Source organism: Salminus brasiliensis, chromosome 11 (genome assembly GCF_030463535.1).
Source record: "Salminus brasiliensis chromosome 11, fSalBra1.hap2, whole genome shotgun sequence".
NCBI classification, from domain to species: domain Eukaryota; kingdom Metazoa; phylum Chordata; class Actinopteri; order Characiformes; family Bryconidae; genus Salminus; species Salminus brasiliensis.
Window position 1 is genome coordinate 6387298 of NC_132888.1, and position 24413 is coordinate 6411710.

The window sequence follows — 24413 nt, forward strand, 5'->3', positions numbered from 1 at the left end:
AAGTGATTTTAAGCTTTAATTTCCATTAGATTTAATGCAATACTCCTTATGGAGACTTACTGCAGCTTTAACTGTTATTTTGTGGAATTTGAGAATTCAGGATGGTAATAAAATGCATTAAAGATCAGGCTTGTCTGCTTTATGTATTTTGGGAGCTTACTGTAAAAATATAAAGTAATTAGAATGCTTTATTTGGATGATATTGGATGTAATAAACCACATGAAAACGTGAGTCAAATGGTTCTGGTGTTCTTTCAGTGTATCAGAATGATCCACCTTGCTTCTTCCCAAGGTTTCATCCTCTGGCTTTGTGGGAGTTCTTCCTCGCCACTATCACCTTTGTTTTGCTCGCTGGGCATGGTGTGTTTGTTTTGTTGATCTCTTGTCCTCGTACTGATTCCCGTAAAGCTGCTTTGTGAACACGGCAGTGACAAATCAATATGTTTGATTTGATGCAATAATGCTCACAAGGACGAGGCTGTTTTATGTATTTTGGCATTAATTAAGGTGTTAAGCATTAATTTACGCTCAGTTTGATGTTTGATGTAATCAACCATCCAGAAACTTGCGTGAGATACAGGTGTTACTTCTGCATGTCAGACTGTGTTCAAATGCAAACTATTAATATTATGATACTGGATTAAATACACTGTTTTCCTAAGATGTTTAAGTTACTGTTTAATGCAACTGTGTGTAAACATGGTCAACTGAAATGTAAGGCATTTCAGAAAAGTGCAAAAATAGTCTTTTGTGATTTTTGCATTTATGATGTAAATGAAGTGAAGTGTTTTTCATATTTAGTATTTGATGCTCACATAGGTAAAACTATAGTCTTATGGATTATAACATCTCATTAAATGTTCTTTTTATATGATTACTTGAGAACAGTAAGCAGGTTAATAACAATAATAAAATGTATTGTTGGATGTTTGTAGGCCAAAAATCTTTTAGCAGTTCAGAAATCACAAGGTATATCAACCCCCTGGTCGCTGTAATGATGTTTTTAACTATTTCAAACACATTGTTTAATTCTGTCTCTGTCGTATCTGTTACTCTTTATGTGGGTAGTTCTGCATCTGTGCAGATTCCTCAAGTAATCAATAATCTGTCTAGTGAAACTGTTTAATATCCATAGAGTTCAGATTAGGATCAGAACCAAGGTTAGCAGAGGTTTTGAGTTTGGTTTGGACTTGGACTTGGGGTATCAGACTGAGATTGGGTTATGGGTAAATTGGGTATTTGAGGGTTTAAGGTTTGGGCCTAAGTTTAAAGTTGGTGTTTAAAGACTATTAATATGTTTATGGTTAGGTTTAGATGTTGGGTATTGGTATAAAATTAAGTTTAAAGTTGGTGAAAAAGTGAATTGTAGGTTTTAGAGTTGGTCTGAGATTAAAGTAATGGACTAGAATGAGTGTAAGGTTTAGGATTTGGTTTAGTGCTGAGATTAAAGTTGTCAAAAGTGTGAATGTTATACAAGGTTTAGAGTTAAATTCTTAGTTTGGGTTGAGATTACGGGGAAGGTTAAAGTGGTTGTTAGGTTTCATGTTTTGTCTTGAGATAAAAGTTCTGGATCAGAGAGAGTGTTAGGTTTAGACTTTAGATTTTGGACTGAAATTAAAGATATGACATGGAATTGGTTTTAGGTTTTGGGGTAGTCTAGGGATTAAACCTAGTCCTTAACTAAAATTTACTTTCAATAAAGAATCACCATTCAAGAGAAGGCTTCTGGGGAAACTGGCCCACAGGGTTTAGATTTTGGACTAAGATTAAAGCTATGGACTATGGGGTGTTTGATTTCTACATCTACAATGGACCAATGTTTAGCAGACTACCTCCTGTCATTGCAGGAGGCACTATGCAGACACCACCAATCTTGGGCCGGTTAATCCGATGACGGTCAGTGAGCGCTTTCTTAAAAACTGCTTTTGGACAGAAAAAGCAGATGCTGACTGCTTCATTGGGAACCTTCTGTACATTGGCTGGGATGCATGACACGCTGTGTGAATTGGCTAGTGAATGAAAGTTAGTGGTTGGTGTGGCGCAACAGATAACACCACTACCTGACAGTAAGCTACCACACAATGTGGGAAACTGGGGTTCGATTCCTGGTCTGGGTGACTGTGCTGCACTACACCAATAAGAGTCCTTGGGCAAGACTCCTAACATTACATTGCCCCTCCTCTGTAATACGAGTAACCTTGTAAGTTGCTCTGGATAAGAGCGTCAGCTAAATGCTGTAAATGTAAATGTAAATGAAAGCTTGAGGACTTAAAGAGCTGTCAGAGCCCATAAGTGAAGCAGCAGATCTGTTTACCTGAAAATGACCGAAATATGAAAACTGTTGATGTTGATGTATCCCACAAACAGCAACCAGTTTACTGAAAGACACACTTTAATTTCGTATAGAACACAGCTACGGAGTGTGTGAAGGTTATGAATACATACAATACAGTACATAGTCATTTATTAACACTGACCCCCCCCCCAAAAAAAAAAAAAAAAAAAAAAAAAAAAAAAAAACAAAATCCTTATTTCTATGCAAACTCGTATGTACATAGACAGGAGAAATCGCTTCACACAAGAGTGAAATGCATTCAAGATGATCATAAAAAAACAGTGCTCAGAGTATACAGCAATGAGTGACACAATTATTGAAAAAGCTTTAAAAAACTTAAAAAGCAACACTTAATGCAAACATTATAGCAAGTGAAATTGTCTTAAATCTTGTCTAAATATCTGATATTTATCATTAAGATATTGCAGTACGAATATCATAACTTATAGTAAGTATACTTAAGTAATCAAACCTACTGAATGTGTCTTATTCTAATGGCAAATCATTTAGCTTGCTTTAAGCAGTATTTCTCGACAAAAGCTAAATGATGTGTTGCTTTGATTCCTAAACCGAGCAAAATGACCTGCCAATAGAATAAAAAACAGGTTAAATTAAGTTAAAAATGAATGAACTGATGTTATAATATTACTACAATAACCTTAAAATGCTAAATATGAGATATTTAGACTACATCTAAGAGGACTACACTTGATAAGATATCATTTTCTTGCAGTGTACTACAAAAGTCAATCATGAATTGCATAGCAAGAACATTTTTGCTGCACTTGATCATTAATTTACGCTGTTTATGATGAGCAGTGAGTAAGCAGAGCCTAACTTAAGCAAAGGGTAAATAAAACAAAGGCGTCGGTCTAGAGTATGTGCGTGATTAACTGTGGCTACAGAGTCAATGCGGACTACAGAGATGATAATAAATAAATATTTGTAGACATGTGAATTCTCGTACGTCTAATACACTCGTCTGTAAAGGGTCTCTAAAAAATGCCATAAAAGAACCACTTTTAGTTCCCTAAAGAACGACTTTTCTAAAAAAATGTTTGTAAAGACGTTTGAAGTAGATGTAAACATCATTTACCAATTTGAAGGTTCCTCACACTCACATCTCCTTTAGAATTTAATTATTATTTGCTTTTATGGGACCAAAAGGTGGTTCTATGGCATCTCTCAATGAACCCCTTGCAGCATCTTTATGTGTAACAGTGTATGCCTGGGAATGACTTACTAAAAAACAAAGATGCTGCACAGGGTTCTTTGAGCCATGCCAGAAACGAACCACTTTGGGTTACATAAAGCATATTAGATTAAAAAAAACCTGGATGTAAAGGATATCTACCATTTGAAATGTTTCTCACACTCACATCTCCCTTACAGAAATGGTTCTTTATGGAATCAAAAGTGACTCTTATTTGGCATCGCTTGAAGAAACCCTCATTAGCATCTTGATTGACCCACTCTGGCAACTTGACTGCAGTTGACACATCGTTCAATATATTGACAGTCCCTTTCTGTGGACTGCTTCTATATTTAGACCAGTGTGCTCTGAACAAAGTCTGTGTCCGTGATTAAATATAGTACAAAACAGCAACGCAAAGCTTTGGAGAACCAGTGTAGAGTTCATGTGAACTGCTGAAACAAGCATTTGGCCATTGTGTTCTGCATTAGTCAACAATACGTGAAAACTCGCTCAAACACATACGATTAATGTTACAGGACTACTCGGTAAGGCAGTCCAGCTGTCTTAATGATCAACACACAACAATCTCATAAAATCTGATTTGTCAACGTGATGTGTCCAATAGTAGGCCACGACAATCACTGCCATCAATCCGCGGCATAGATCTAATTGGTCGGCCTGGCGTGCACACGTATAAAAGACACCTTCTCGTATTAGTTAAAATCCATTTGAACACTTCTTTCAAATTTTATATGAATTTACATTATAATACATTTTTTACACAGCAAGTGTATGACGAATGATAAAAAAAAAAATTATCAGAACCATGCAAAAAATTAAAATAAAAATAAAACCACGACCAAAAGAACAGCGGACAGACTATAAACAGTACAGAATAACATTGCATTTCTTTTAAAAATGACACAAACGTTGAGAGAAGAACTGTTCTCTGAAACTCTGTCGTGGAAAATGTGAAAACGTATCAAAAACGACCTAAAAAGCAAAAGCAAAAAACATTCAAAAGAAAGATGAGGTCACTGATGTGATCATTCATGCTGTGATGTCATACGATCGGTAAACGATGGTTCACATTCATTGAAACTCGCCTACCCGCCTGAGTAGGAAGCTTCTAGCACCTTTGGATTCAAACAAAGTACCTGCGAGTCTCTGATGACTGATCAACAACGTGGTCAAAGCAGTAGTACACAATACGTGCCTCAATAGGACAGAAACTGGCTGCTTACTTCAAGTCTTCCTTAAAATCGTGAAACGGAAGCAGAAGGGCTTCAGATCTGGGCGTTGTTTTGTGAGGGAGAGATCCAGGCCTGGGTCTTCCAAAAGCATTACAGCACATGGGTCATGATCTCAGGGCTGCGAGAGTGCACCCCCACCATCACTCTAGAACACCAGCACTGTAACAGCTGAGGTGAATCGAGCACTGCACTGCTTTTGGAAGACGAGGCGTTGATCAGTGATAAGACCGCAGCACACAGAGCAACCCAACAAACACCAACACTCGCATACTGACAGGTGCCGGTCTAGAACATTGTGAATGGGGAGAACACTGTAGAACAGTGCAAATATTCTAGAAGGGTGTGGGATGTGGATGGGGAGAACAGCTTAGAACATTGTGAATTGGGAGAACACTGTAGAACAGTGCAAATATTTGAGAAGGGTGTGGGATGTGGTTGGGGAAGAACATTCTAGAACCGTGTGAACATGAAAGGGAACTGTAGAGCAGTGTAGGTAGAAAGAACAGTCTAGAACATTGTGAATGGGGAGAACACTGTGGAAGAGTGCAAATATTCTAGAAGGGTGTGGGATGTGGATGGGGAGAACAGCTTAGAACATTGTGAATTTGGAGAACACAGGTGTAACAGTGTGGGAAAGAACATTCTAGAATGGATTATATAACTGTGGGTAGGGAAGAACGCTTTAGTAGTGTAATGAAGGAGAACATTCTAGAACCGTGTGAACGAGCAAGGGAACTGTAGAGCAGTGTAGGTAGAAAGAACAATCTAGAACAGTGTGAATGAAGAAAACACTGTAAAACAGTGCAAATATTCTAGAAGGGTGTGGGATGTGGATGGGGAGAACAGTCTAGAACACTGTGAATGGGGAGAACACTGTAGAACAGTGTGAATTGTGGGAATAGGACATATCATTCTAGAATGGACTATTTATATGTAGGTGGGGGAGAACACTTTGCTTGTGTAATGAAGGAGAACGTTCTAGAACTGTGTGAACGAGCAAGGGCACTATAGAGCAATGTAGGTAGAAAGAACAATCTAGAACAGTGTGAATGAGAAGAACACTGTAGAACAGTGCAAATATTCTAGAAGAAGGGTGTGAAATGTGAATGGAGAGAACAATCTAGAACACTGTGAATGGGGAGAACACTGTAGAACAGTGTGAATTGTGGGGATAGGAAATATCATTCTAGAATGGACTATTTATATGTAGGTGGGGAGAACACTTTACTTGTGTAATGAAGGAGAACGTTCTAGAACTGTGTGAACGAGCAAGGGCACTGTACAGCAGTGTAGGTAGAGAGAACAATCTAGAACAGTGTGATTTGGCAAGAATATTTAGAAGGGTGTGGGATGTGGATGATGGAGAACATTCTAGAACATTGTAATGAGCAAGGGTACTGTAGAGCAGTGTAGGTAGAGAGAACAATCCAGAAAAGTGTGAATGAGCAAGGGCACTGTAGAGAACTGTAAACTGAAAGAACATTTGAGTAGTGTGACGAAGGAGAACATTCTAGAACAGTATGGATGAGAAAGGCTATTCTAGATACAAATCTTTAAAGAACACTGTAGAACACTGTGAATGGGAAAGAACATTCTAGAACAGTGTGAAAGAGCAAGGGCATTGTAGATCAGTGTAGGTAGAGAGGACAATCTAGAACAGTGTGAATGGACAGGGGCACTGTAGATCAGTGTAGGTAGAGAGGACAATCTAGAACAGTGACGAATGGGGGACATGGGGGGAAACACTGTAGAGCAGTGCACATGGAAAGAGCTAGAACCTCCAGAACAGAGGGAACACATTCTAGAACAGGGTGAAAACTCTAGATCATGATGTTAGATCTTCTGTTGGGTTGTTGTGCTCAGGCCTTAACCATTCTTAGCCTTTTCAAACCTTCTACTTGTCTAAACTGTAGTCTAGTACATAAATAAGAGGCACTTGCAAAACAAAAACGGTTCTAATGAGCGTCCACTTGGTGAAAATCTTACACCTCAGAGCTGTCATTACTGGCGAGGCCATGCGGCATCATGGGCTCTGTGCTGCTGGAACCTTTTGGTGGCTCACCGACCTTCTTCTCCTGCCTGGACCGTGCCAGCAGAACCACCAGCATGAGTAAGAGGACAGTCAAGAGAAGACCCACCACGATTCCTATGATTGTTATGAGGTGATCCTCCCCAGAGTCACTGGGTTTCGACTCGGTGGGATGGACTACGCTTTGGATGTTAATCTTGGGCCTTGGCTGCCGCTGGCTGCTGCGGTCCAGTGCAATGTGTAAGATGTTGGTGCCCCGATCGTTCTCCGATCCGATGTCCTCGGTCAGAGCTGGTATGCCGGCAGACCTTCTGGATCGAGCAGAGCTGTGGTGAGTCACTTGGTGGTACTCCAGACTCCTTTTTCCGATGCCTCGGTTAGCATTGTCCCTGGAGCGGACAGTGTAGATGGTGTGGATGTACCACTCTCTACCAGCAGATACCTACAAGGAGTAGCAGATGTTCTTGAAGTCACAGGTCTGCTCAATGTGTATGTTATTGAAGGAGCCTACAGTAGTTTAGCTCCGCCCACTCATCCTTCCACAGTTTAGCCTAGCCCACTCCCACCTATTCGCACTGAATTCATAAGTACAGCCTGGGATTATATTTGAATGAGGCACGATAAAGAGTAGCAAATCAGAAAAGAGCTCATTTAAATATACAATATACAATATATGGACAAAAGTATTTGGACATTGATTCTCATTCGTATTTTTTTCTCCAAAATCAAGGGTATTAAAAAGAGTTCTCCTGCTTTTGTTGGAGAAACTGCCTCAACTGTCCAGGGAGGAAGGCGTTCTAGTAGATTTTGGAGGAGCATTGCTGTGAGGATTTGATTTTGTATTCAGTAAAAAAACATTAGTGAGGTCAGGATGTTGGATGATGATGATCACCACCCCATCTCATCATTCCCAACTCCCCAATTCATCCCAAAAGTACTTGATGGAGCACCATCCATCATTCCAGAGACATGCCACAGTTCTTCCACTGCTCCACAGCTCAATGCTGGGGGGCTTTATACCCCTCTAGCCCACATCTGGCATTAGGCAGCATGGTACCAATAGGTTCATGTTCATCTTCTCCAGAAAGTCCTATTCTATTGGCAGTACTTCTTTACAGGGACTAGACAAGCTGTGTGTGTGTGAGAATTTGCACATCGGTGTCAGATATGGGTGCAATTTAAAGTAGCTGAATGCATTCATTAGAAAGGGTGTCCACAAACATTTGGACATATAGTGTATCGTGATGTAGAACCAAAACAGCTTAGTTCTTATGGATAAAGAGAAGATGAAGATGGTCACAGCTTTTTACCAAATCACAGCCGACGATGTAAAAAAGATTGTGAAAAAGATTGTGCACCTCTTACGTACTTTATGCAACTGAGATTATTGTATATAGCATATAGTGATATAGTACTATATGCTGTATAGTATATATACAGAAATAAAATATATGAGCCAGCTAATAATATCAGCAGATAACCAAAATTAAACGATAAAACAATACATGGTCACAACATCATTTCTAGATAGTGAGGGTGTTTTTCTGAGCTTTACCTGGAACAAAGCTGTTGAGTCCAGCCTAAAACCATCTGATCCAGGCTGCCTCACCAGAGCCAAAGCCTGAGGGTCATCCACAGCTAGCAAAGCACTGAAACTGATGCTGCCAAATGTTCTCGCCTGAGTCTCTGGCTGAGCTTTGTCCTGAAGAATAAAGTAGATTAGACTGGCAGTAGACAACCTCAACATAATTAAAATATCATATTATTGATATAAAAACCTGTATCTTCAATGTTGCAACTTTACAGGAGAAGGAAAAAGCCTCCTTAACTTTCAATGGAATTTAATATAAAAACTTTATTCCAAATGACTTTGGACCATTTCTATTGGACCATTCATTAAATTATGATTATTTTGATTATATGATATGTTTTTGTGTGTTGTGTGATTATGCAATATTAATATAGCAGACAAATACATACTATGATCTTGAACCTGTAGAGCAGGGACTGAGCATCTGCCAGACAGCCGTATTCAAAGTTCTCAGGGTTGTACTTTGGTACGTATCCATCTGTTCCTGTACACAGGAACACTTTCTCGATGTTACAGATGAACGAGTCTCCAAGGTTCTGCACTGGATCCACCATGACTCGGCCATAGATCACATCACCTGAACGGAACAAGACCACAAGACCTATTACCCTACTGGAGTCAAGCAACCATGTACGTTCCAGCCAGTCATGTTCAGCTTATTGTAAAGTGTGTGCAGTTTGTGAACTGACTAGATTCCTCTTTTTCCCCCATAATTCAGTGGACCGAATTAGGACGGATTCAGGCATATTTGAATGAATCAGAAGGCCAGTCCAGTTCCAATTGTTTGTTTGTACCACAGTGTCCAGAGCACCCTCTGGTGTCTTCTAGGTGACATTAGGAGAGAGTAAGTCACCGTTTTACCAGCGGGAGAACTGGGCTCCTTTTTTTGGTTCTAAACCACCACCGAAGAGCTCATTCAAAAATGAGCAGAGGAAGGTAATGCTAACACACACTCTCTCTGTAGAAAAATGCTAATACTACTGCACACATGCTTTAGGAAAATGCTAACACTAAGGCACACATCCTATAGAAAAATGCTAATGCTATTGCACACATGCTACAGAAAAACACTAACACTAAGGCACACATGCTACGGAAGAATGCTAATGCTATTGCACACATCCTATAGAAAAATGCTAACACTGAGACACATTTGCTATGGAAAAAATGCTAATACTATTGCACACATGCTATAGAAAAATGCTAATGCTATTGCACACATGCTATAGAAAAATGCTAATGCTATTGCACACATCCTATAGAAAAATGCTAATGCCATTGCACACATGCTATAGAAAAATGCTAATGCTACTGCACACATGCTACAGAAAAACACTAACACTAAGGCACACATGCTACGGAAGAATGCTAATGCTATTGCACACATCCTATAGAAAAATGCTAACACTGAGACACATTTGCTATGGAAAAAATGCTAATACTATTGCACACATGCTTTAGAAAAATGCTAACACTAAGGCACACATGCTATAGAAAAATGCTAATGCTACTGCACACATGCTTTAGAAAAATGCTAACACTAAGGCACACATGCTATAGAAAAATGCTAATGCTACTGCACATATGCTACAGAAAAATGCTAACACTAAGGCACACATGCTATAGAAAAATGCTAATGCTACTGCACACATGCTACAGAAAAATGCTAAAGCCATTGCACACATGCTATAGAAAAATGCTAATGCTATTGCACACATACTATAGAAAAATGCTAATGCTATTGCACACATGCTTTAGAAAAATGCTAATGCTATTGCACACATGCTATAGAAAAATGCTAATGCTATTGCACACATGCTATAGAAAAATGCTAATGCTATTGCACACATGCTATAGAAAAATGCTAATGCTATTGCACACATACTATAGAAAAATGCTAATGCTATTGCACACATGCTATAGAAACATGCTAATGCTATTGCACACATGCTACAGAAAAACACTAACACTAAGGCACATTCATCTCACTATAAAACACATCAGAAGCCGACAAACAACAACAGATGTCAGTCCACAGTGTGTGCCACTTTATACACCCATCACACATTCACTGATCTGACTGCAGAGCAGGGGGCTGATTGGTCAGGGAGTCGGACTGGATTTTAAGATATTAAACACAGGCTGTCAAAAAATAAACCAGCCCAGAAAGTCTCTTTATATATAATTTTTAATTAATTTATATTAAATGTTATCCATTTTTTACTAAATTTGGAAGGTCAATTACCCAATCCCTGTTCAGGTAAACTCCCTCTAGCACTAGGAGGGTGAAGATTAGCCCATGTCTCCTCCGACACATGTGAAACAAGCTGCTGGCTCATTGTGGGGAGGGTGTCATCAACCCACTCCTGAGAGACCAAGGCCAATTGTGCTCTCTCTGGCTCTGGCTGCTGATGGCAAGCAGTATAAGCTGGGATTTGAACCAGGATCATAGTGGCAGCTCCTTAGTCCACTGGACCACCTTGTCTTACCTGTGTGGCTCTATCGGTCTCAGCTGATACTCAGCATGTAAGTACCCAAATCGAATCGGGGCAAAATAACTGGTTTGGGACACCTCTGTATTCATAGCATAGTGATTAATAGCAGACACGGACTACAGTGAGAGAAATGAAAATGAGGTGTACTGAGCTTTACCCTCAGAGAACGCAGTGTCGCTCTCTTGTCCGAAGCCCATAGAGCCATCTGACAGCCACAGAGTTCTCTTAGATAACAGCAGCATCTGTGTGTTCAGGCTGAACTCTGCTGCTACTGGATCACTCACCTACAGACAGAGACATGTATATTATTTAACTGCTGAAAGGAAACTAACAGTTAAAAGCCGATCAGTACCAAGAGCCCTTCAAATTTTCGTGTACGGCTCGACTCGACTCGACCCGCCATCCCTTAAAATCCACAGAAGACAAGCGTCCAGGCTTTTTTCTGTCCTACACCGAAGTGGTGGAACGAGCTTTCCCTGGGTGTCCGAACGGCAAAGTCCAACACTCGCTGTCTTCAAACCCAGCCTGAAGACCTAGCTTAGTGTGCAGAGTGTAGAGTAGGTAGAGTATTATGGTCTCCACACTGACTTCTGTATTTAGTAGTGTCTACGCTAAGACGGCTCTTTTGGATTCTAGCCGATACAAACTAGCTAAGGATATTTTTTGAGTGAACAGTGAAGCACTTCTGTGAGACGCTTTGGGGAAGATCCTCTGCTAAATGCCTTAAGTGTAAATGTGGGATCTTCTCAAATTCATTGTCTTCCTGAACCATTACGGCTGTCCAAAAACTAACGGACAAAAGAACGGATCCAGCTTTTAAGGGAAAGGTGCATGTATTTGTCACTGTACAGTGTACAGCGAAATGTGTCCTCCGCATTTAACCCATCTGGTAGCACACACACACAGAGCGGTGGGCAGCCAACTCCAGCGCCCAGGGAGCAGAGAGGGTAAAGGGCCTTGCTCAAGGGCCCAACAGTGGCAGCTTGCTGAGTCCGGGAATCAAACCCACAACCCTGTTATCGATATCCCGGCGCTGTAACCGCTGAGCCACCACTGCCTGCTGGAGTGCTGGAGCAGAAAGCCTCTCTCATTACAGCACTGAAACTCCCTCTGAACCCACTTCAGATGAAGAAATTCCTGACCTGGGATTTAAGTTCCCTTTATTTAGATAGGCAGGTTTGCAGTGTTCCAGGTCATTAAGCTGTCTAGCAGTCGTGAGTCAATGTGGCTACACCCCCTAAAGTATGGTCCCCTGGATTTACTGTTTCTACTAGCAGTAGGAACAGTAGAAACAAGCTAAAGTACAAAGGGATATATCAAAGAATACAAACTAATAAAGACACAAAAAACACATATTTTATATAAACAACCAAAAACAAATGAAATAGGGCACTAACCCATTCTGTTAGTGTAAAATAAAAGGGGTGCATTTTGCTACCTTCATATTTAAGCTCAAAGTCAACATGTCTGACCTAAGCATTAGACATAAAGGGCCCTATCTTACACCCGCCAACAGTCTATGTTCACTCCCTCCGCCTGCGTCGTTTAAAGAGCAACGCTGCTTGTAAATATATCTACGCTGATGGGCGCGGTGGTCTCGAAATGAGGGGTGTTCAGGTCAGTTTCTGGAGTATTGCTGTGTATCTTGGCGACGGAAAACACAGGAGGAGCTCCACTGACTGAAAACAACCTAGACAGACGTTTGTCAACAGTCAGACGATCGTTACTATCTTGGCAGTGAATTGTCAACACAGACGCGTGCAGCTCAATGCTCGTACACCCCCACTTGTTACGCACACAGGCGAGGCGCTCCACCGCTTCAGCAAGCCTTCCCTCATGCGCCACTGAAATAGCAATCCGCCAAAGTCAGGCCGCACCTGGCTCTTAAAGGGAACGGCGAGCGGCCAACGCTGATTGGTTAATTACTGCACGTAACTCCCAAAACACACCGTTGATTAATTAAGAGACTTAGTGAATTACTTTTGCGTGTTTCGAGGTGTATTTTTGCCGTTGTTAGGATAGCAAAGACACGCTAAGCAGGCGGTGCGCGATGGATGGCTCGCCTAAATATCCCAGACTGAAACTGCCCAGACTGTTAAGTCTAGTGTTTATTTCATGTCTGCAGAATCTGAAGAATATAATCTTAATGCTGGACACATTTGCTAATATCTTGTATCTATTGGAACACACTTTTAAATTAAATTGGTATTCTGCCATGGGTTGTGCACGTCCTCAGAAATTACCGCTACGTGTACGCAAGGTGCAGTACCACACAAAAACGATAGGGGCAGTGCAGAGGTTGTGTCACCGAATCCGCAGTTACCTGCATCTGCACTGTAAATAAAAACTGTCTGAAGGCTAATCTCCTCAAGTCGTAATTTTTACAATACGTAAATCTGAATGTTCAGTGTTCTCTAGTCTGCCCCCTAGTGGAAGCCTCCAGTTAAAACTGCAAGTATGTCTCTAGCCTATGTGCAGAAAACTGAAAAATGTAATAATAAAACAAATAAATGATAATAAACAATAAGCAACAATACTACACATATATGTAGTTTAAAACTGTGAACCAAAAATAAGCACTTTAACATCAGTGGTGTGTTTGTCTTCGTTTATGTACAGACCTGTTGGAAGCGTATGTCAAGCTCAAAGGTCACAGGCTCTCTAGGATTACACACTGGAGGCAGAGTGTACTCCACACTAGGAGGAGCCGTGCACGGCACCAGCTTCACTGTGTACGTTCCAGAGTAATCCCTCACCTGCAGGAGAATAGTTCAAAAGGCAGACATCAGAGAGGACAGCACTGAAATACTATAACTGAACCGATGAGCCAAAACATTATGACCTCTCACAGGTATACTGAATAATGTTGTTTATCCTGAAACAATGATGCAGGTCAAGATCTGTAAGATGGTAAGTCGAACAGTCGATTCAGAAGAAATGGTCAGGCGTGCAGATCTGAGAACTCTGACAGGGGCCAAATTATCATGGCCAGATGACTGAGTGGTTTAAGGAGTGAGTGAACTTTGAAGTGCTGACAGGTTGTTGGGTGCCCAACGGTCATTGATTTGTGAGGGCAACAAAGGAAAATTGGATCCTGTCTTGTCTGAACCAACAGAAAGGCTACTGTGGCACAAGTTAGAATTGTTTAAATATTTAAAACAAATCATAGCACATTTATCTCTCTATAAAACACATCAGTAGTTGACAGTAGTGTGCCACTGTGTACACCCATAATGCATTGAATGAGACAATGAAAGGGCTGCGAGCTGATTGGTCAGGGAGGGGAGTCAGACTAGATTTTAAGATATTAAACACACTATAAAACATATATAAAATAAATAAATCAGCCCAGAACGTCTCTTTATATAACTGTTACTAAAAATCCATTTTTTAATAATTTATTTCACATTTCAGCCATTTTTCTCCTCATTTTGGAAGGTCAAGTACCCAATCCCTGTTGCTCCCCTTATCACTAGGAGGGTGAAGACTAGCACACCCCCCGACATGTAAAGCAAGCCACTGCCACACTTCTTATGTCTTAGGTAAGAGTTTGAGGAACCTCAAGGTGTAGGGCTGGGTGATATGGTGAAAATACTATATCACAATATTTAAAGACTTCTTTAGCAATTTTTTTCACAACATTTATCAAAAATCACAGACTAAAAACATCAGTAGCCACAGATTCTTATAAACTACTATCCAGATCCTCTCCCGTACTGAAGTTTTTGAAATTTTTATTCAACACCTGCTGAACTTAATCTAATTAATCCACCCTAATTACACCGTTTGTAAAGAAATCTGCAGCTGATCAGTATTTATTAAGCACTAACAGTCTCCTCGATAGGCTTAGTAAAGCATATTGTTATTACGATAACAATATTTATCATATACGATAAAATAATGTCATATTGCCCAGCTCTAATCTGTAATTTCTCAACTAACTGTGGAGTCGGAGTCGATGTTTCGGCAGGTTATGGCTGTTTTTATGGTATGGGAAGGAACAACAGCATCATAATATTTGATCGGAATTATGACAATGATTTGTTTGGCTACCAAAACCAGTTAACAAACTGCTAATAAAATGATGATGAAGTTTTCTCCATGGTTTGAACCCTGTAGCTGCTCTGTACACTAATTCTGTAAGAATGCTGTGTAATTAAGTTGATGAAGTGGATGGACCAATTGAAATAAGGCTTATTAAAACTAATTTTATACTGATTTTATACTGGTTTCACATCAAGCCTCTGCATGACATTAATACATAATTAGATGAAGTGACTCATCCAGCTCTCTCTCATTAGTAATAATGTTGTTAATAATTGCCAGCTCATCCTTCACTCATACTCCCACATCAGCATGTGAACGCAGAAGATAAAGGTGATTACTCACAGCAAAGTCAGAGACGAAGGTCCACTGCTGCATGGGCTGGTTGTAGGTGGGCTCACTCCTCACCAGGGTGATGTTAAAGGTCAGTCCAGGGTGGTCCGCGCACATTATCATGGAGGTCAAAGGTGAGGCTGGAGAGGCAAGTGTGGTCAGGTCTGTTAGCAGTTGGCTGAACAAAGGGCAGGAACAATGAACAGCTTAAGGGAGTCAGCTCAAGAGTTTTTCAACCGAATCTCTATCTGCTGCCTCTGTAGTATACGTTCAGTTCCTGTGGACAATAGCTTCAATGTGTTTCTCTGTTCTCTCAGTGAGAAGAGAGACCCCAGTCATTAAAAACAACACTGCTGTTGAACAGTAGCTGAATTAGATCAATACCCTTTACTAGAGACATTTATTTGTAAATCTGTAGGAGTCCTTATTTCGGAAAGTAAAGAACTTCCAACGTAGCAAAATTACGAGCCTACAGCAATCGATAACCCTACCAAATCAAATCCCCCACAGTTTATTTATAGCCATACACACTAGCGGTGAAATGCTTATGTTACTGTCTGGTCACATGACAAGAAGATAAAAGGCAAAAAAAAATACATGTATAGATATAAGACAAATACACAGATAAAAATGTAAGGAAATTATTCATAAAGACAAGAAAATATACATTAGCAATATATATATATATACAAAGGAGCACTCTATAGGTTTATAATTCCAGGCTGTATCCATCTGTTTCTCTGCATACGTTAGCCTTCTTTCACCCTGTTCTTCACTGCTCAGGACCCCACAGGACCGTTTGTGTACGGTGGAGCAGATGGACGCTAGCGTTTCAGGTCGCTCCCGTGTCTGTGTTACCTTCTGGCTCTCTCCTTTTAATTAGACTGTTATATTCAGACCTGCCAGCGTCGTCAGAGACACTCTGATACTACTCAACTGCTCTGCGGGCTGGAAGATTGCCCGCTGAGGTCCCCTCTACCTGCCGACCATCAGGCCCCCCACCCACCACCACCCATACCAGACCTGCGGCACACCCTCCTACCACTGCTACCTGTTTAATGACCATGTTAAAACCTACATTATCTGCCACTATTAATATCACCACTATTAACTATCATTATTTTTAACTCTGACCATCACTGCCATGACTATATTAAGTTCTACTACACCATGATTATTATATTATGATTATGATCAGAGCAGTTCAACAGTTTAGATGGTTTGGTAACTTTTATCAATAATTTATATTCTGATCAGAAGAGGATGGGTCGGGGTTCCTCCCAAGGTTTTTTCGTCCAGTTTTTTTATTGCCACTGTCGCCGTTGGCTGCTCACTTTGTGACGACAACAGTTGTAAAAAGTGCTATACAAATAAATTTTACTTGACTTGACTGACCACCGCAGAGCAGCTATTTTTCGGGTGGTGGGTCATTCTCAGCACTGCAGTGACACTGGAATGGTGGGGAGTGTGTTAGTAGTGTGTGTTGCGCAGATGATACGAGTGGATCAGACACAGCAGTGCTGCTGGAGTGTTTAAACACTGTGTCCACTCACTGTCCACACTGTCCTATCTAGTTGGTCCACCTTGTAGATGTAAAGCCAGAGACAGAAGCGCTTTATCTGCTGCTGCGCAGCTTGTGTTGGTCATCCTCTAATCCCCCTTCATCAGTGCTCGTAGGACGCTGGTGCCCACAGGTTGCTGCTGTTGGCTGGATATTCCTGGTTGGCGGACTGTTCTCAGTCCAGCAGTGATGCTGAGGTGTTTAAGAACTCCAGCAGCACTGCTGTGTCTGATCCACTACTTGTACCACCAGCACCGTAGCAACACACACTACTAACACACCACACCACCATGTCAGTCAGTGTCACTGCAGTGCTGAGAACGACTCACCCCCTTAAATACTACCTGCTAATTCACTGTACTTTACACTCAGCTCAGTGTGGTCCTAAACATCGGACTCTGCAGATGTTATACTCACCAGGATGGGAAGTCACAAACAGTCCCCTGAAGCGGGCTTCGGTGCGGAAGTTGACCACCAAGCGGCCTTGTTCGTTAATGCGCATGCTTGTGGGATACAGAGCCCCTGAAAACAATTATGACCACAACAACATGAGCATAATGGCGACAGACCTCCATCTGCAAACACCAGCCAGATACTTTTAAAAGTAAATTTACATTTACCTGAAATGAAGCCACACAAATCAAAGAAACCATGTTCAGTTCTTCTTAGATTACAAAAGGAGATGCTAGGCTAATGCTGCTAACTAACACTGGACTTAAACTGGCACCAATCTCATCTCTGTAAATACAAGCCCAAATTAATTTTTGCAATTTTTTACATTGGGGTGCTTCCTGCTTGAAGGGAACTCCACTCAAATCTAAGTCTGGACATTTCAGACTTTGATCACAAGTCATCACAGCTGGTGGTAACTCTCAGTTCTATTGAAGTTTATTCATTTGAGTAAGATCTGCACTTAATAAAGCATAGGTGTCCAATATTAGGGCAATTCACCCTACCATTCCACTTTAAAATGGACTGCAAAAGCTCAGTGAGGTAAAAGTGGTTAATCAAATTGTCTGTCTCACTGTTTATGATAATTTATTGTTTTTTTTTATAAAAATAAGGTAAGCCATAACATACATTTTAATTTTAATAAAATATTAGTGACAGTCCAAGTTCAGCTTAGCATTTCCCATTCAAAATTAAATAAGCAAATTTTGTAATAAGCAAAATATGATTTTTCACTTCTCCTTTAAATATGCCGGGTTCATTACTGCAGGTATGTAGTCCGGAAACGGGCACAGACCTTTATTCTAAGCACACAGAAAGATAACATACTCTGAATGAGCACTAAACACTACAAATCCTGTCGCAGTTGTGGCTCTGCACCGGGCTATTGATGACAGGGTTGTGGGTTCGATACCCAGACTCGGCAAGCTGCCACTGTTGGGCCCTTGAGCAAGGCCCTTTACCCTCTCTGCTCCCCGAGTGCTGCACCAATGTGGGCATGTGTGCTCACTGTCACTGTGTGTGTTTGATCACTGGTGTGTATGTGTGTGTGTGTGTGTGTGTTCATTGCATGGATGGGTTAAAGGCGGAGGCCAAATCTGTGTCCAGCACTAATGGTGAAGATGGTTGCCTTGTCTAGATTAGAAAGAACAGTGACTTGCTAATCCCTAAAATTGCTGATTTATAAGATTGAGAAATATATGGACCCGTATACATTGGACCCAAGATTAAATAAGCTCTACTGAAAATGTTTCAATATTTAAAAAAACAACAAGATAATCAATAATCAGTATCAGCAATCAATATCACTATCAACAAGATAATCAATAATCAGTATCAGTAATCAATATCAGTATCAATGCAATCTTGCCTTGTAACTCTGCCTCTGGTGGGCTGCCGATGCCGTCCCTCCACAAGATGGCGGTGTCGTACACAAAAGTGAGCCTGAGCTCAGACTGCAGGTCAAAGTGCTGCCAGCCGCCCGCACCCACAGGAGAGTGGAACACATAGGACACGTGAAGGGGCACACGCAGGGTCACGTAGGACTGCACAAGGTTCAGCACCTGCAGAAAGACAGAGGAGACCACATATGCATTAACAACTGCATTAACAATACAACTAATTCACTACATGTCCAAATGTTTATGGATACTTTAAGTTACACCCATTGCTGACACACACATACACATACAGGACTCTCTTAAGCAGATAAACATGTACCTATAGGCACCATGCTGCCTAATTCCAAGCGTGGGCTAGAGGGGTATACTACAGCCCCCCAGCACTGAGCTGTGGAGCAGTGGAGGAACTGTGTTCTCTGGAATGATTGTGTCCCAATACTTTTGACACTCCAATTGGCATTCTCTCCAAAAAGAATGTAACTTTCAATGGAAGTCAAAGTGGAAGGATTTTATCCCAAGTCAGGTTAATGTAGAAAACTGCAATAATGAAAATATGGAGGTAGATTAATGCGATGTTAGAAGTCTTGCTTAAGGATGCTTATTAGCACAGCAGTTGTTCCTGCCACGACCAGAGACTGAACCTAAGTGTGTTTTGGAAAGGCAAAGAAAGCCAAAGAGACCACTATGCTTTAATTAAATTATTAATTTCATAATTTAATAATTTACTGTTTGCAAACAATTGGAGACTTTTGCACAATACTGTATATATGCTAGTTGTTTGTGACATTTGGAGACTTACTCTAGAGCGTAATCCTGTAGGTAAAATGTGACCTGGAAGCATAGTCAAGGCCTATCTATGCTCAGAGTACATCCAGCAATATATATATATATATATATATATATATATATATATATATATATATATATATATATATATATATATATGGGGGCAGTGGTGGCTTAGCAGTTAGAGCTCCGGATATTAATGATAGGGTTGTAGGGTCGATACCTGGACTGGGCAAGCTACCACAGTTGGGCCCTTAAGCAAGGCCCTTCACCATATATATATATATATATATATATATATATATATATATATATATATATATATATATATTTATTTATATATAGTGACTATATTACTGCTAAATCCTTCATAAATAAATGGGTTCTAAAAGGAACATAAATAAAAATAAATAATTAAGTTAATTAATTTTAAGAATCTTCTACAAAGTTAGAGTTAGAACTGTTGAGCACATGTGTAAATTAAGTTCTCCACCACTAGATGGCCTATTGGTCAAACTATTCATTCCGTATTGGTCCTGTTTCGGACCCCCACACATAACACATGTACAGCTGTCTTCTAGTCCTCAGTTAAATGCACTGAGTTGAGTATATCATGTAGGACTGAAGGACTGAATTTGACTTGGAAGGATTAGTCCATTTTAATCCTATTACCTGAACTTGCATCCCATGTTTCCTTTTTAATTAGGGGGGCTGTAATGTTCAGATGTTATGAATTATTGTTAGAAATACTTTAAAACAGATTAAACAGCTTGTATTATTTACTGCATCACCAAAAATACACAAAATCATCAAAACAATGCCAATATTAATATCACACTTGCTCAAAAAAGCTAAAGAGTGATGAAATTACTAAAAATTACTATGTGTGTTTTTGTCATTTACAAAACACTGTGTGATGTACTACTTGGGTTCACACCCATCTGACATTTGCATATTTTTGACCAGTATATAAGAGTCCCTGATACTACACACATTACCACAACAGCATCTTTAAAGATTTTTCTTGTGTTAAATGTAACACTTGTTCTGACAGTACGTCCCACGCCTTTAAAGGCTGAAACAGGGAGGTGAACTCCGAGGGCTTTTGGGCCGGAGTTCGGTGCTGCTTCTAGGGGAATGCGTGAAGCTGAAGCCCCCTGAGAGATGAGAGATGAGAAAAGGTGAAAAAGAGGAGAAGACGGGGAGGCGGAGGGTGCGAAGCTGTTTGATGTGGTGATAGAGTGAGGCTAAGCGGGAGGAGTTCGGGACGTGGACCACCTCCCAGAATGAAATTGATGACATAACTCCACTTATGTCGTAACCATGGAAACAAAGACTGACAGACATGTCAGCCATGAAAGAAGAGGGACTGGAAAAGTGAGTAATGCAGTCATGTATTACTTTAATGATGATCATGGATGAGATTGATTAAGTGCAATCATTACTGCTTTTACCATTACAGCAATATTTTAGTAAAATACACCGAAATGTCTACGTTATTAAAATTTGTTTAAAGTGCATCTTATCCGAGCTGCTGAGTAGCGTTATGAAATCTATGTCCTGAGGTCTTTTTCCTTGAAAAAGTGAAAATCAAATCTAAAAATTAAATAAAATTTATTTGTGTAGAACTTTTTACAACAACATAAAAAGCCCCCCCAGTGAGAAAGCCAAAGACCACAGTGGCAAGGAAACCTCCTCTGGTCAGAACTATATATTTCAAAGTCCCTGAACCATTTACATTTACAGCATTTAGCTGACGCTCTTATCCACAGCGACTTACAAGGTGACTTGTATTACACAGGCGAGTCAATGTAGTGTTAGGAGTCTTGCCCAGGGACTCTTATTGGTGTAGCACAGCATATGGTCACCCAGACTGGAAATCGAACCCTGGTCTCCCACATGGTGTAATAGCTCACTGGCAGCTAGTGGTTTTATCTGTTCTGTCACATCAACCACATAAGACTGTTCTACTGCTCAGGTGTGCTGCTCTAATCCTATACAACATAACTAATATAATAATAGTAGTGATGCTAAGAGTAACGAGAGTAATGATAATTAACAGTGGCAGAGTCCATGTAAACTTTAACATAGTCGGCAGGCAGATAACAGTGGCAGGAGGGTGGGCAGCTGGTCTGACATAGGTGGCAGGGAAGCCAGGCGGTCAGTCTGGTGGGTCATTATTGCAACAAGCCATTACTAACACAAAACTGGTGCGTAATGACAGGCCTTTAGTATCTTTTTAACTGTTAAATATCAATCAGGGTGGCCGTTAGACATCAGTAGAGAGCTCTGGAGAATACAGAAAAAAGGTAAAGTGTGAAACAGTAAGTGCACCCTTTGCAACGACCTGGATTTCTGCACTGTGCCACAGGGCAAATACATAACAAATATTTCAATTCTATATAAGCTAAGTCTTGGCCATCATTACGTCTCTATTTTAAAGCAGGTAAAAATGTCTTGACATAAATAAAACAAAATTACTGCAATTTTTACTGCAAAAAAGTTGGTAAAAAAAAAGCCAGAAATTGAAGAATCGCTCATTAACAGTCTGCAAAATGTGGCAGATGCTAGGCTCAACACTCGGCTTGATACAGCCCAGATTCTTCATTATCTTCTAAAACTATGCATATGAAACCATATCTGACGAGACCTTTTCCTTGACTGTGATGATTATGAGCTCCACTCTGTCTAGGCTAACTCTCCAGTACCGTCCAATCGCCAGAAAGAGTCGAGCAGCCTAAAGGTCCAGTGTGGAGTGTGATTTTAAATGGGAATGACTTCACTAAGGCACGCTAACAGGGGCGGCTACAGGCATGAGGTCCGTGCTCAGAGAACCTGGCCTTTGCACTCAGCCATCCCTTTATGACACTTGTCTCCTTTAATTAACTGCAGAGAGAACTGTTAGAAGCGGTTTCCATGGTGAGCGTGAATGAGCGGCTGACGGAGGCATGTGTGTAGCCAGCGTGGAGAGCGGTTTAAGGGGTGCCCCTGTCCACCACACAGCTATAAAACAAAAGAGGGCAAAAACTGAAGAAAAAAAAAGCGACCCGAAGAGAAGTCCCTTTAGGATCCCGGTGTGATTTTACACTCACTGCTGAAGGAAAGCAAACAGTGGGCCTCACGGAACGGGCTGGGTGTCCACAAAGCAGCCGGAGTCATCACCAGTAAATGTCAGCAGTAAAGCAAAGGTATAACAGACTGGCAGTGTTTCAGCTTTATTGGTTATACTGGGTGAGTGGGTTGTGTGTGCTGGGTGGTAGATTTTTGAAGGGGTGTTAAATGGGTTCCAGTGTTCTGAGGGGGAGGATACGAGAAAAAGGTGGAACAATAAGTGACACATGAAGACACCAGACATTACTAAGCAAGAGAAAAGCTTGGCTTGGTTGGATTTTACAGCTGCCCTCTTGTGAAAGATGGTCTGTTAGATGTCCAGTAAAGTTGTAAGCTTTGTGGGGACTCATTCTTCATTAGGAAGAAGAGGGAGGGCTTTGCTCAAAGCTTAACAAGGGCATGAATAGCTTCACTTAACCCAATAAAAACGGACCCATGAAAAGTTGGTCATAGTAAAACAAGAGTTAAGTAAACTACATGAACAAAAGTATTGGGACGCCTGTTCATTCACTGTTTCTTCGGAAATTAAAGGCACTAAAAAGAGTTGGAGAAACTGTCTCTACTGTCCAGGGAAGAAAGCTTTCTAGTAGATTTTGGAGGAGCATTGCTTTGAGGATTTGATTGCATTCAGTGACAACTGCGCTAGTGAAGTCAGGATGTCTGATGATCACCACCACCACTTCACCTCATCCGCTACTCCCCAACTCATCCAAAAAGTTTTGGAGCTCCACCATCCATCATTCCAGAGAACACAGTTCCTCCACTGCTCCACAGCTCAATGCTGGGGGGCTTTATACCCCTCTAGCCCATGCCTGGCATCAGGCAGCATGGTGCCAATAGGTTCATGTTTATCTGCTCCAGAGAGTCCTAATCTATTGGCGGTACCTCTCTACAGGGACTAGACTAGCTGTGTACATGTGCATTTGAACATCTGTATCAGCAATGGGTGCAACTTAAAGTAGCTGAATGCATTTATTCCAAGGGGTGTCCACAAATATTTGGACACAGAGTGTATGCTCTCGCTATGTCCTGGAAGGTCAAACTGTGTTTGGTTTGGTAGAGTTGAATAATGAGGATTGAGGTTTGAGGAAGCGTGAAGCTCAAGCACTGCTACTCCTCGAACATCCAACAGAGCTGGAAACAGGCCAATTTCAAAACCCCTGAAAGCTAAATGTAAGAGTCTCGACTCTTCAAACCCCCTAAATGTATATACATCCAGCACTGACCCTAGTCAAAGCCGGTAAATCATGGCGGCGACTTCAGGACAATATGGTGTTGTTGATACTGGAGGGCAGCTCATCACCTTCAGATCAGTGCTAGTTATGGAAATACGGCTTGCTGAGTGAACCAGACCTCGTGACCGTGGCTGTTCCTGTGTCCACAGAAGAGGAGCTCCCAGAAGCAAAAGCACAGGAAGCAAATGGGGATCCTTGCTAGTCTAAAAGCTAATGCTAGCCGATCTGGAAAGCACCAGCTTATTGTTTTACCAGTAAGACTCGAGAAAGCCAAACCTGGGAAGTGAGTCGGAGCAAGGCTAACTAAAAGCTAACAGGCTACAACCTCTTTAGCTTGCTAACAGCACATTGCACTGAGAGGACATGATGAGAGGACAGCCGCATAATGCGGTAAGACTCAGGAATAGTTACAGTGTTATTTTGTATGGGGCAGTGGTGGCCCAGCGATTAGAGCTCCGGGCTATTGATGATAGGGTTTTGGGTTTGATACCCGGGCTCGGCAAGCTGCCACTGTTGGGCCCTTGAGCAAGGCCCTTCACCCTCTCTGCTCCCCGGGCGCAGCAACAATGGCTGCCCACTGCTCTGGACACGTGTG

At 41.1% G+C, this 24413-nt stretch overlaps 1 protein-coding gene across 1 annotated transcript in view; it reads right to left on the reverse strand.

The window, feature by feature from the left end:
* Positions 1–2533: 2533 nt before the first annotated feature.
* The window catches only part of frem2b (FRAS1 related extracellular matrix 2b), a 145528-nt gene continuing 123648 nt past the window's right edge, over positions 2534–24413 (reverse strand). The window contains exons 17-24 of the mRNA XM_072691507.1: positions 18656–18848; positions 17254–17358; positions 15288–15415; positions 13520–13654; positions 11056–11182; positions 8793–8980; positions 8368–8514; positions 2534–7254 (exon numbers count right to left, since the gene is read on the reverse strand). Coding sequence (XP_072547608.1) covers positions 6766–7254; positions 8368–8514; positions 8793–8980; positions 11056–11182; positions 13520–13654; positions 15288–15415; positions 17254–17358; positions 18656–18848 — 1512 coding nt within the window. The 3' untranslated portion in view covers positions 2534–6765. The remainder of the gene's footprint in view (positions 7255–8367; positions 8515–8792; positions 8981–11055; positions 11183–13519; positions 13655–15287; positions 15416–17253; positions 17359–18655; positions 18849–24413) is intronic.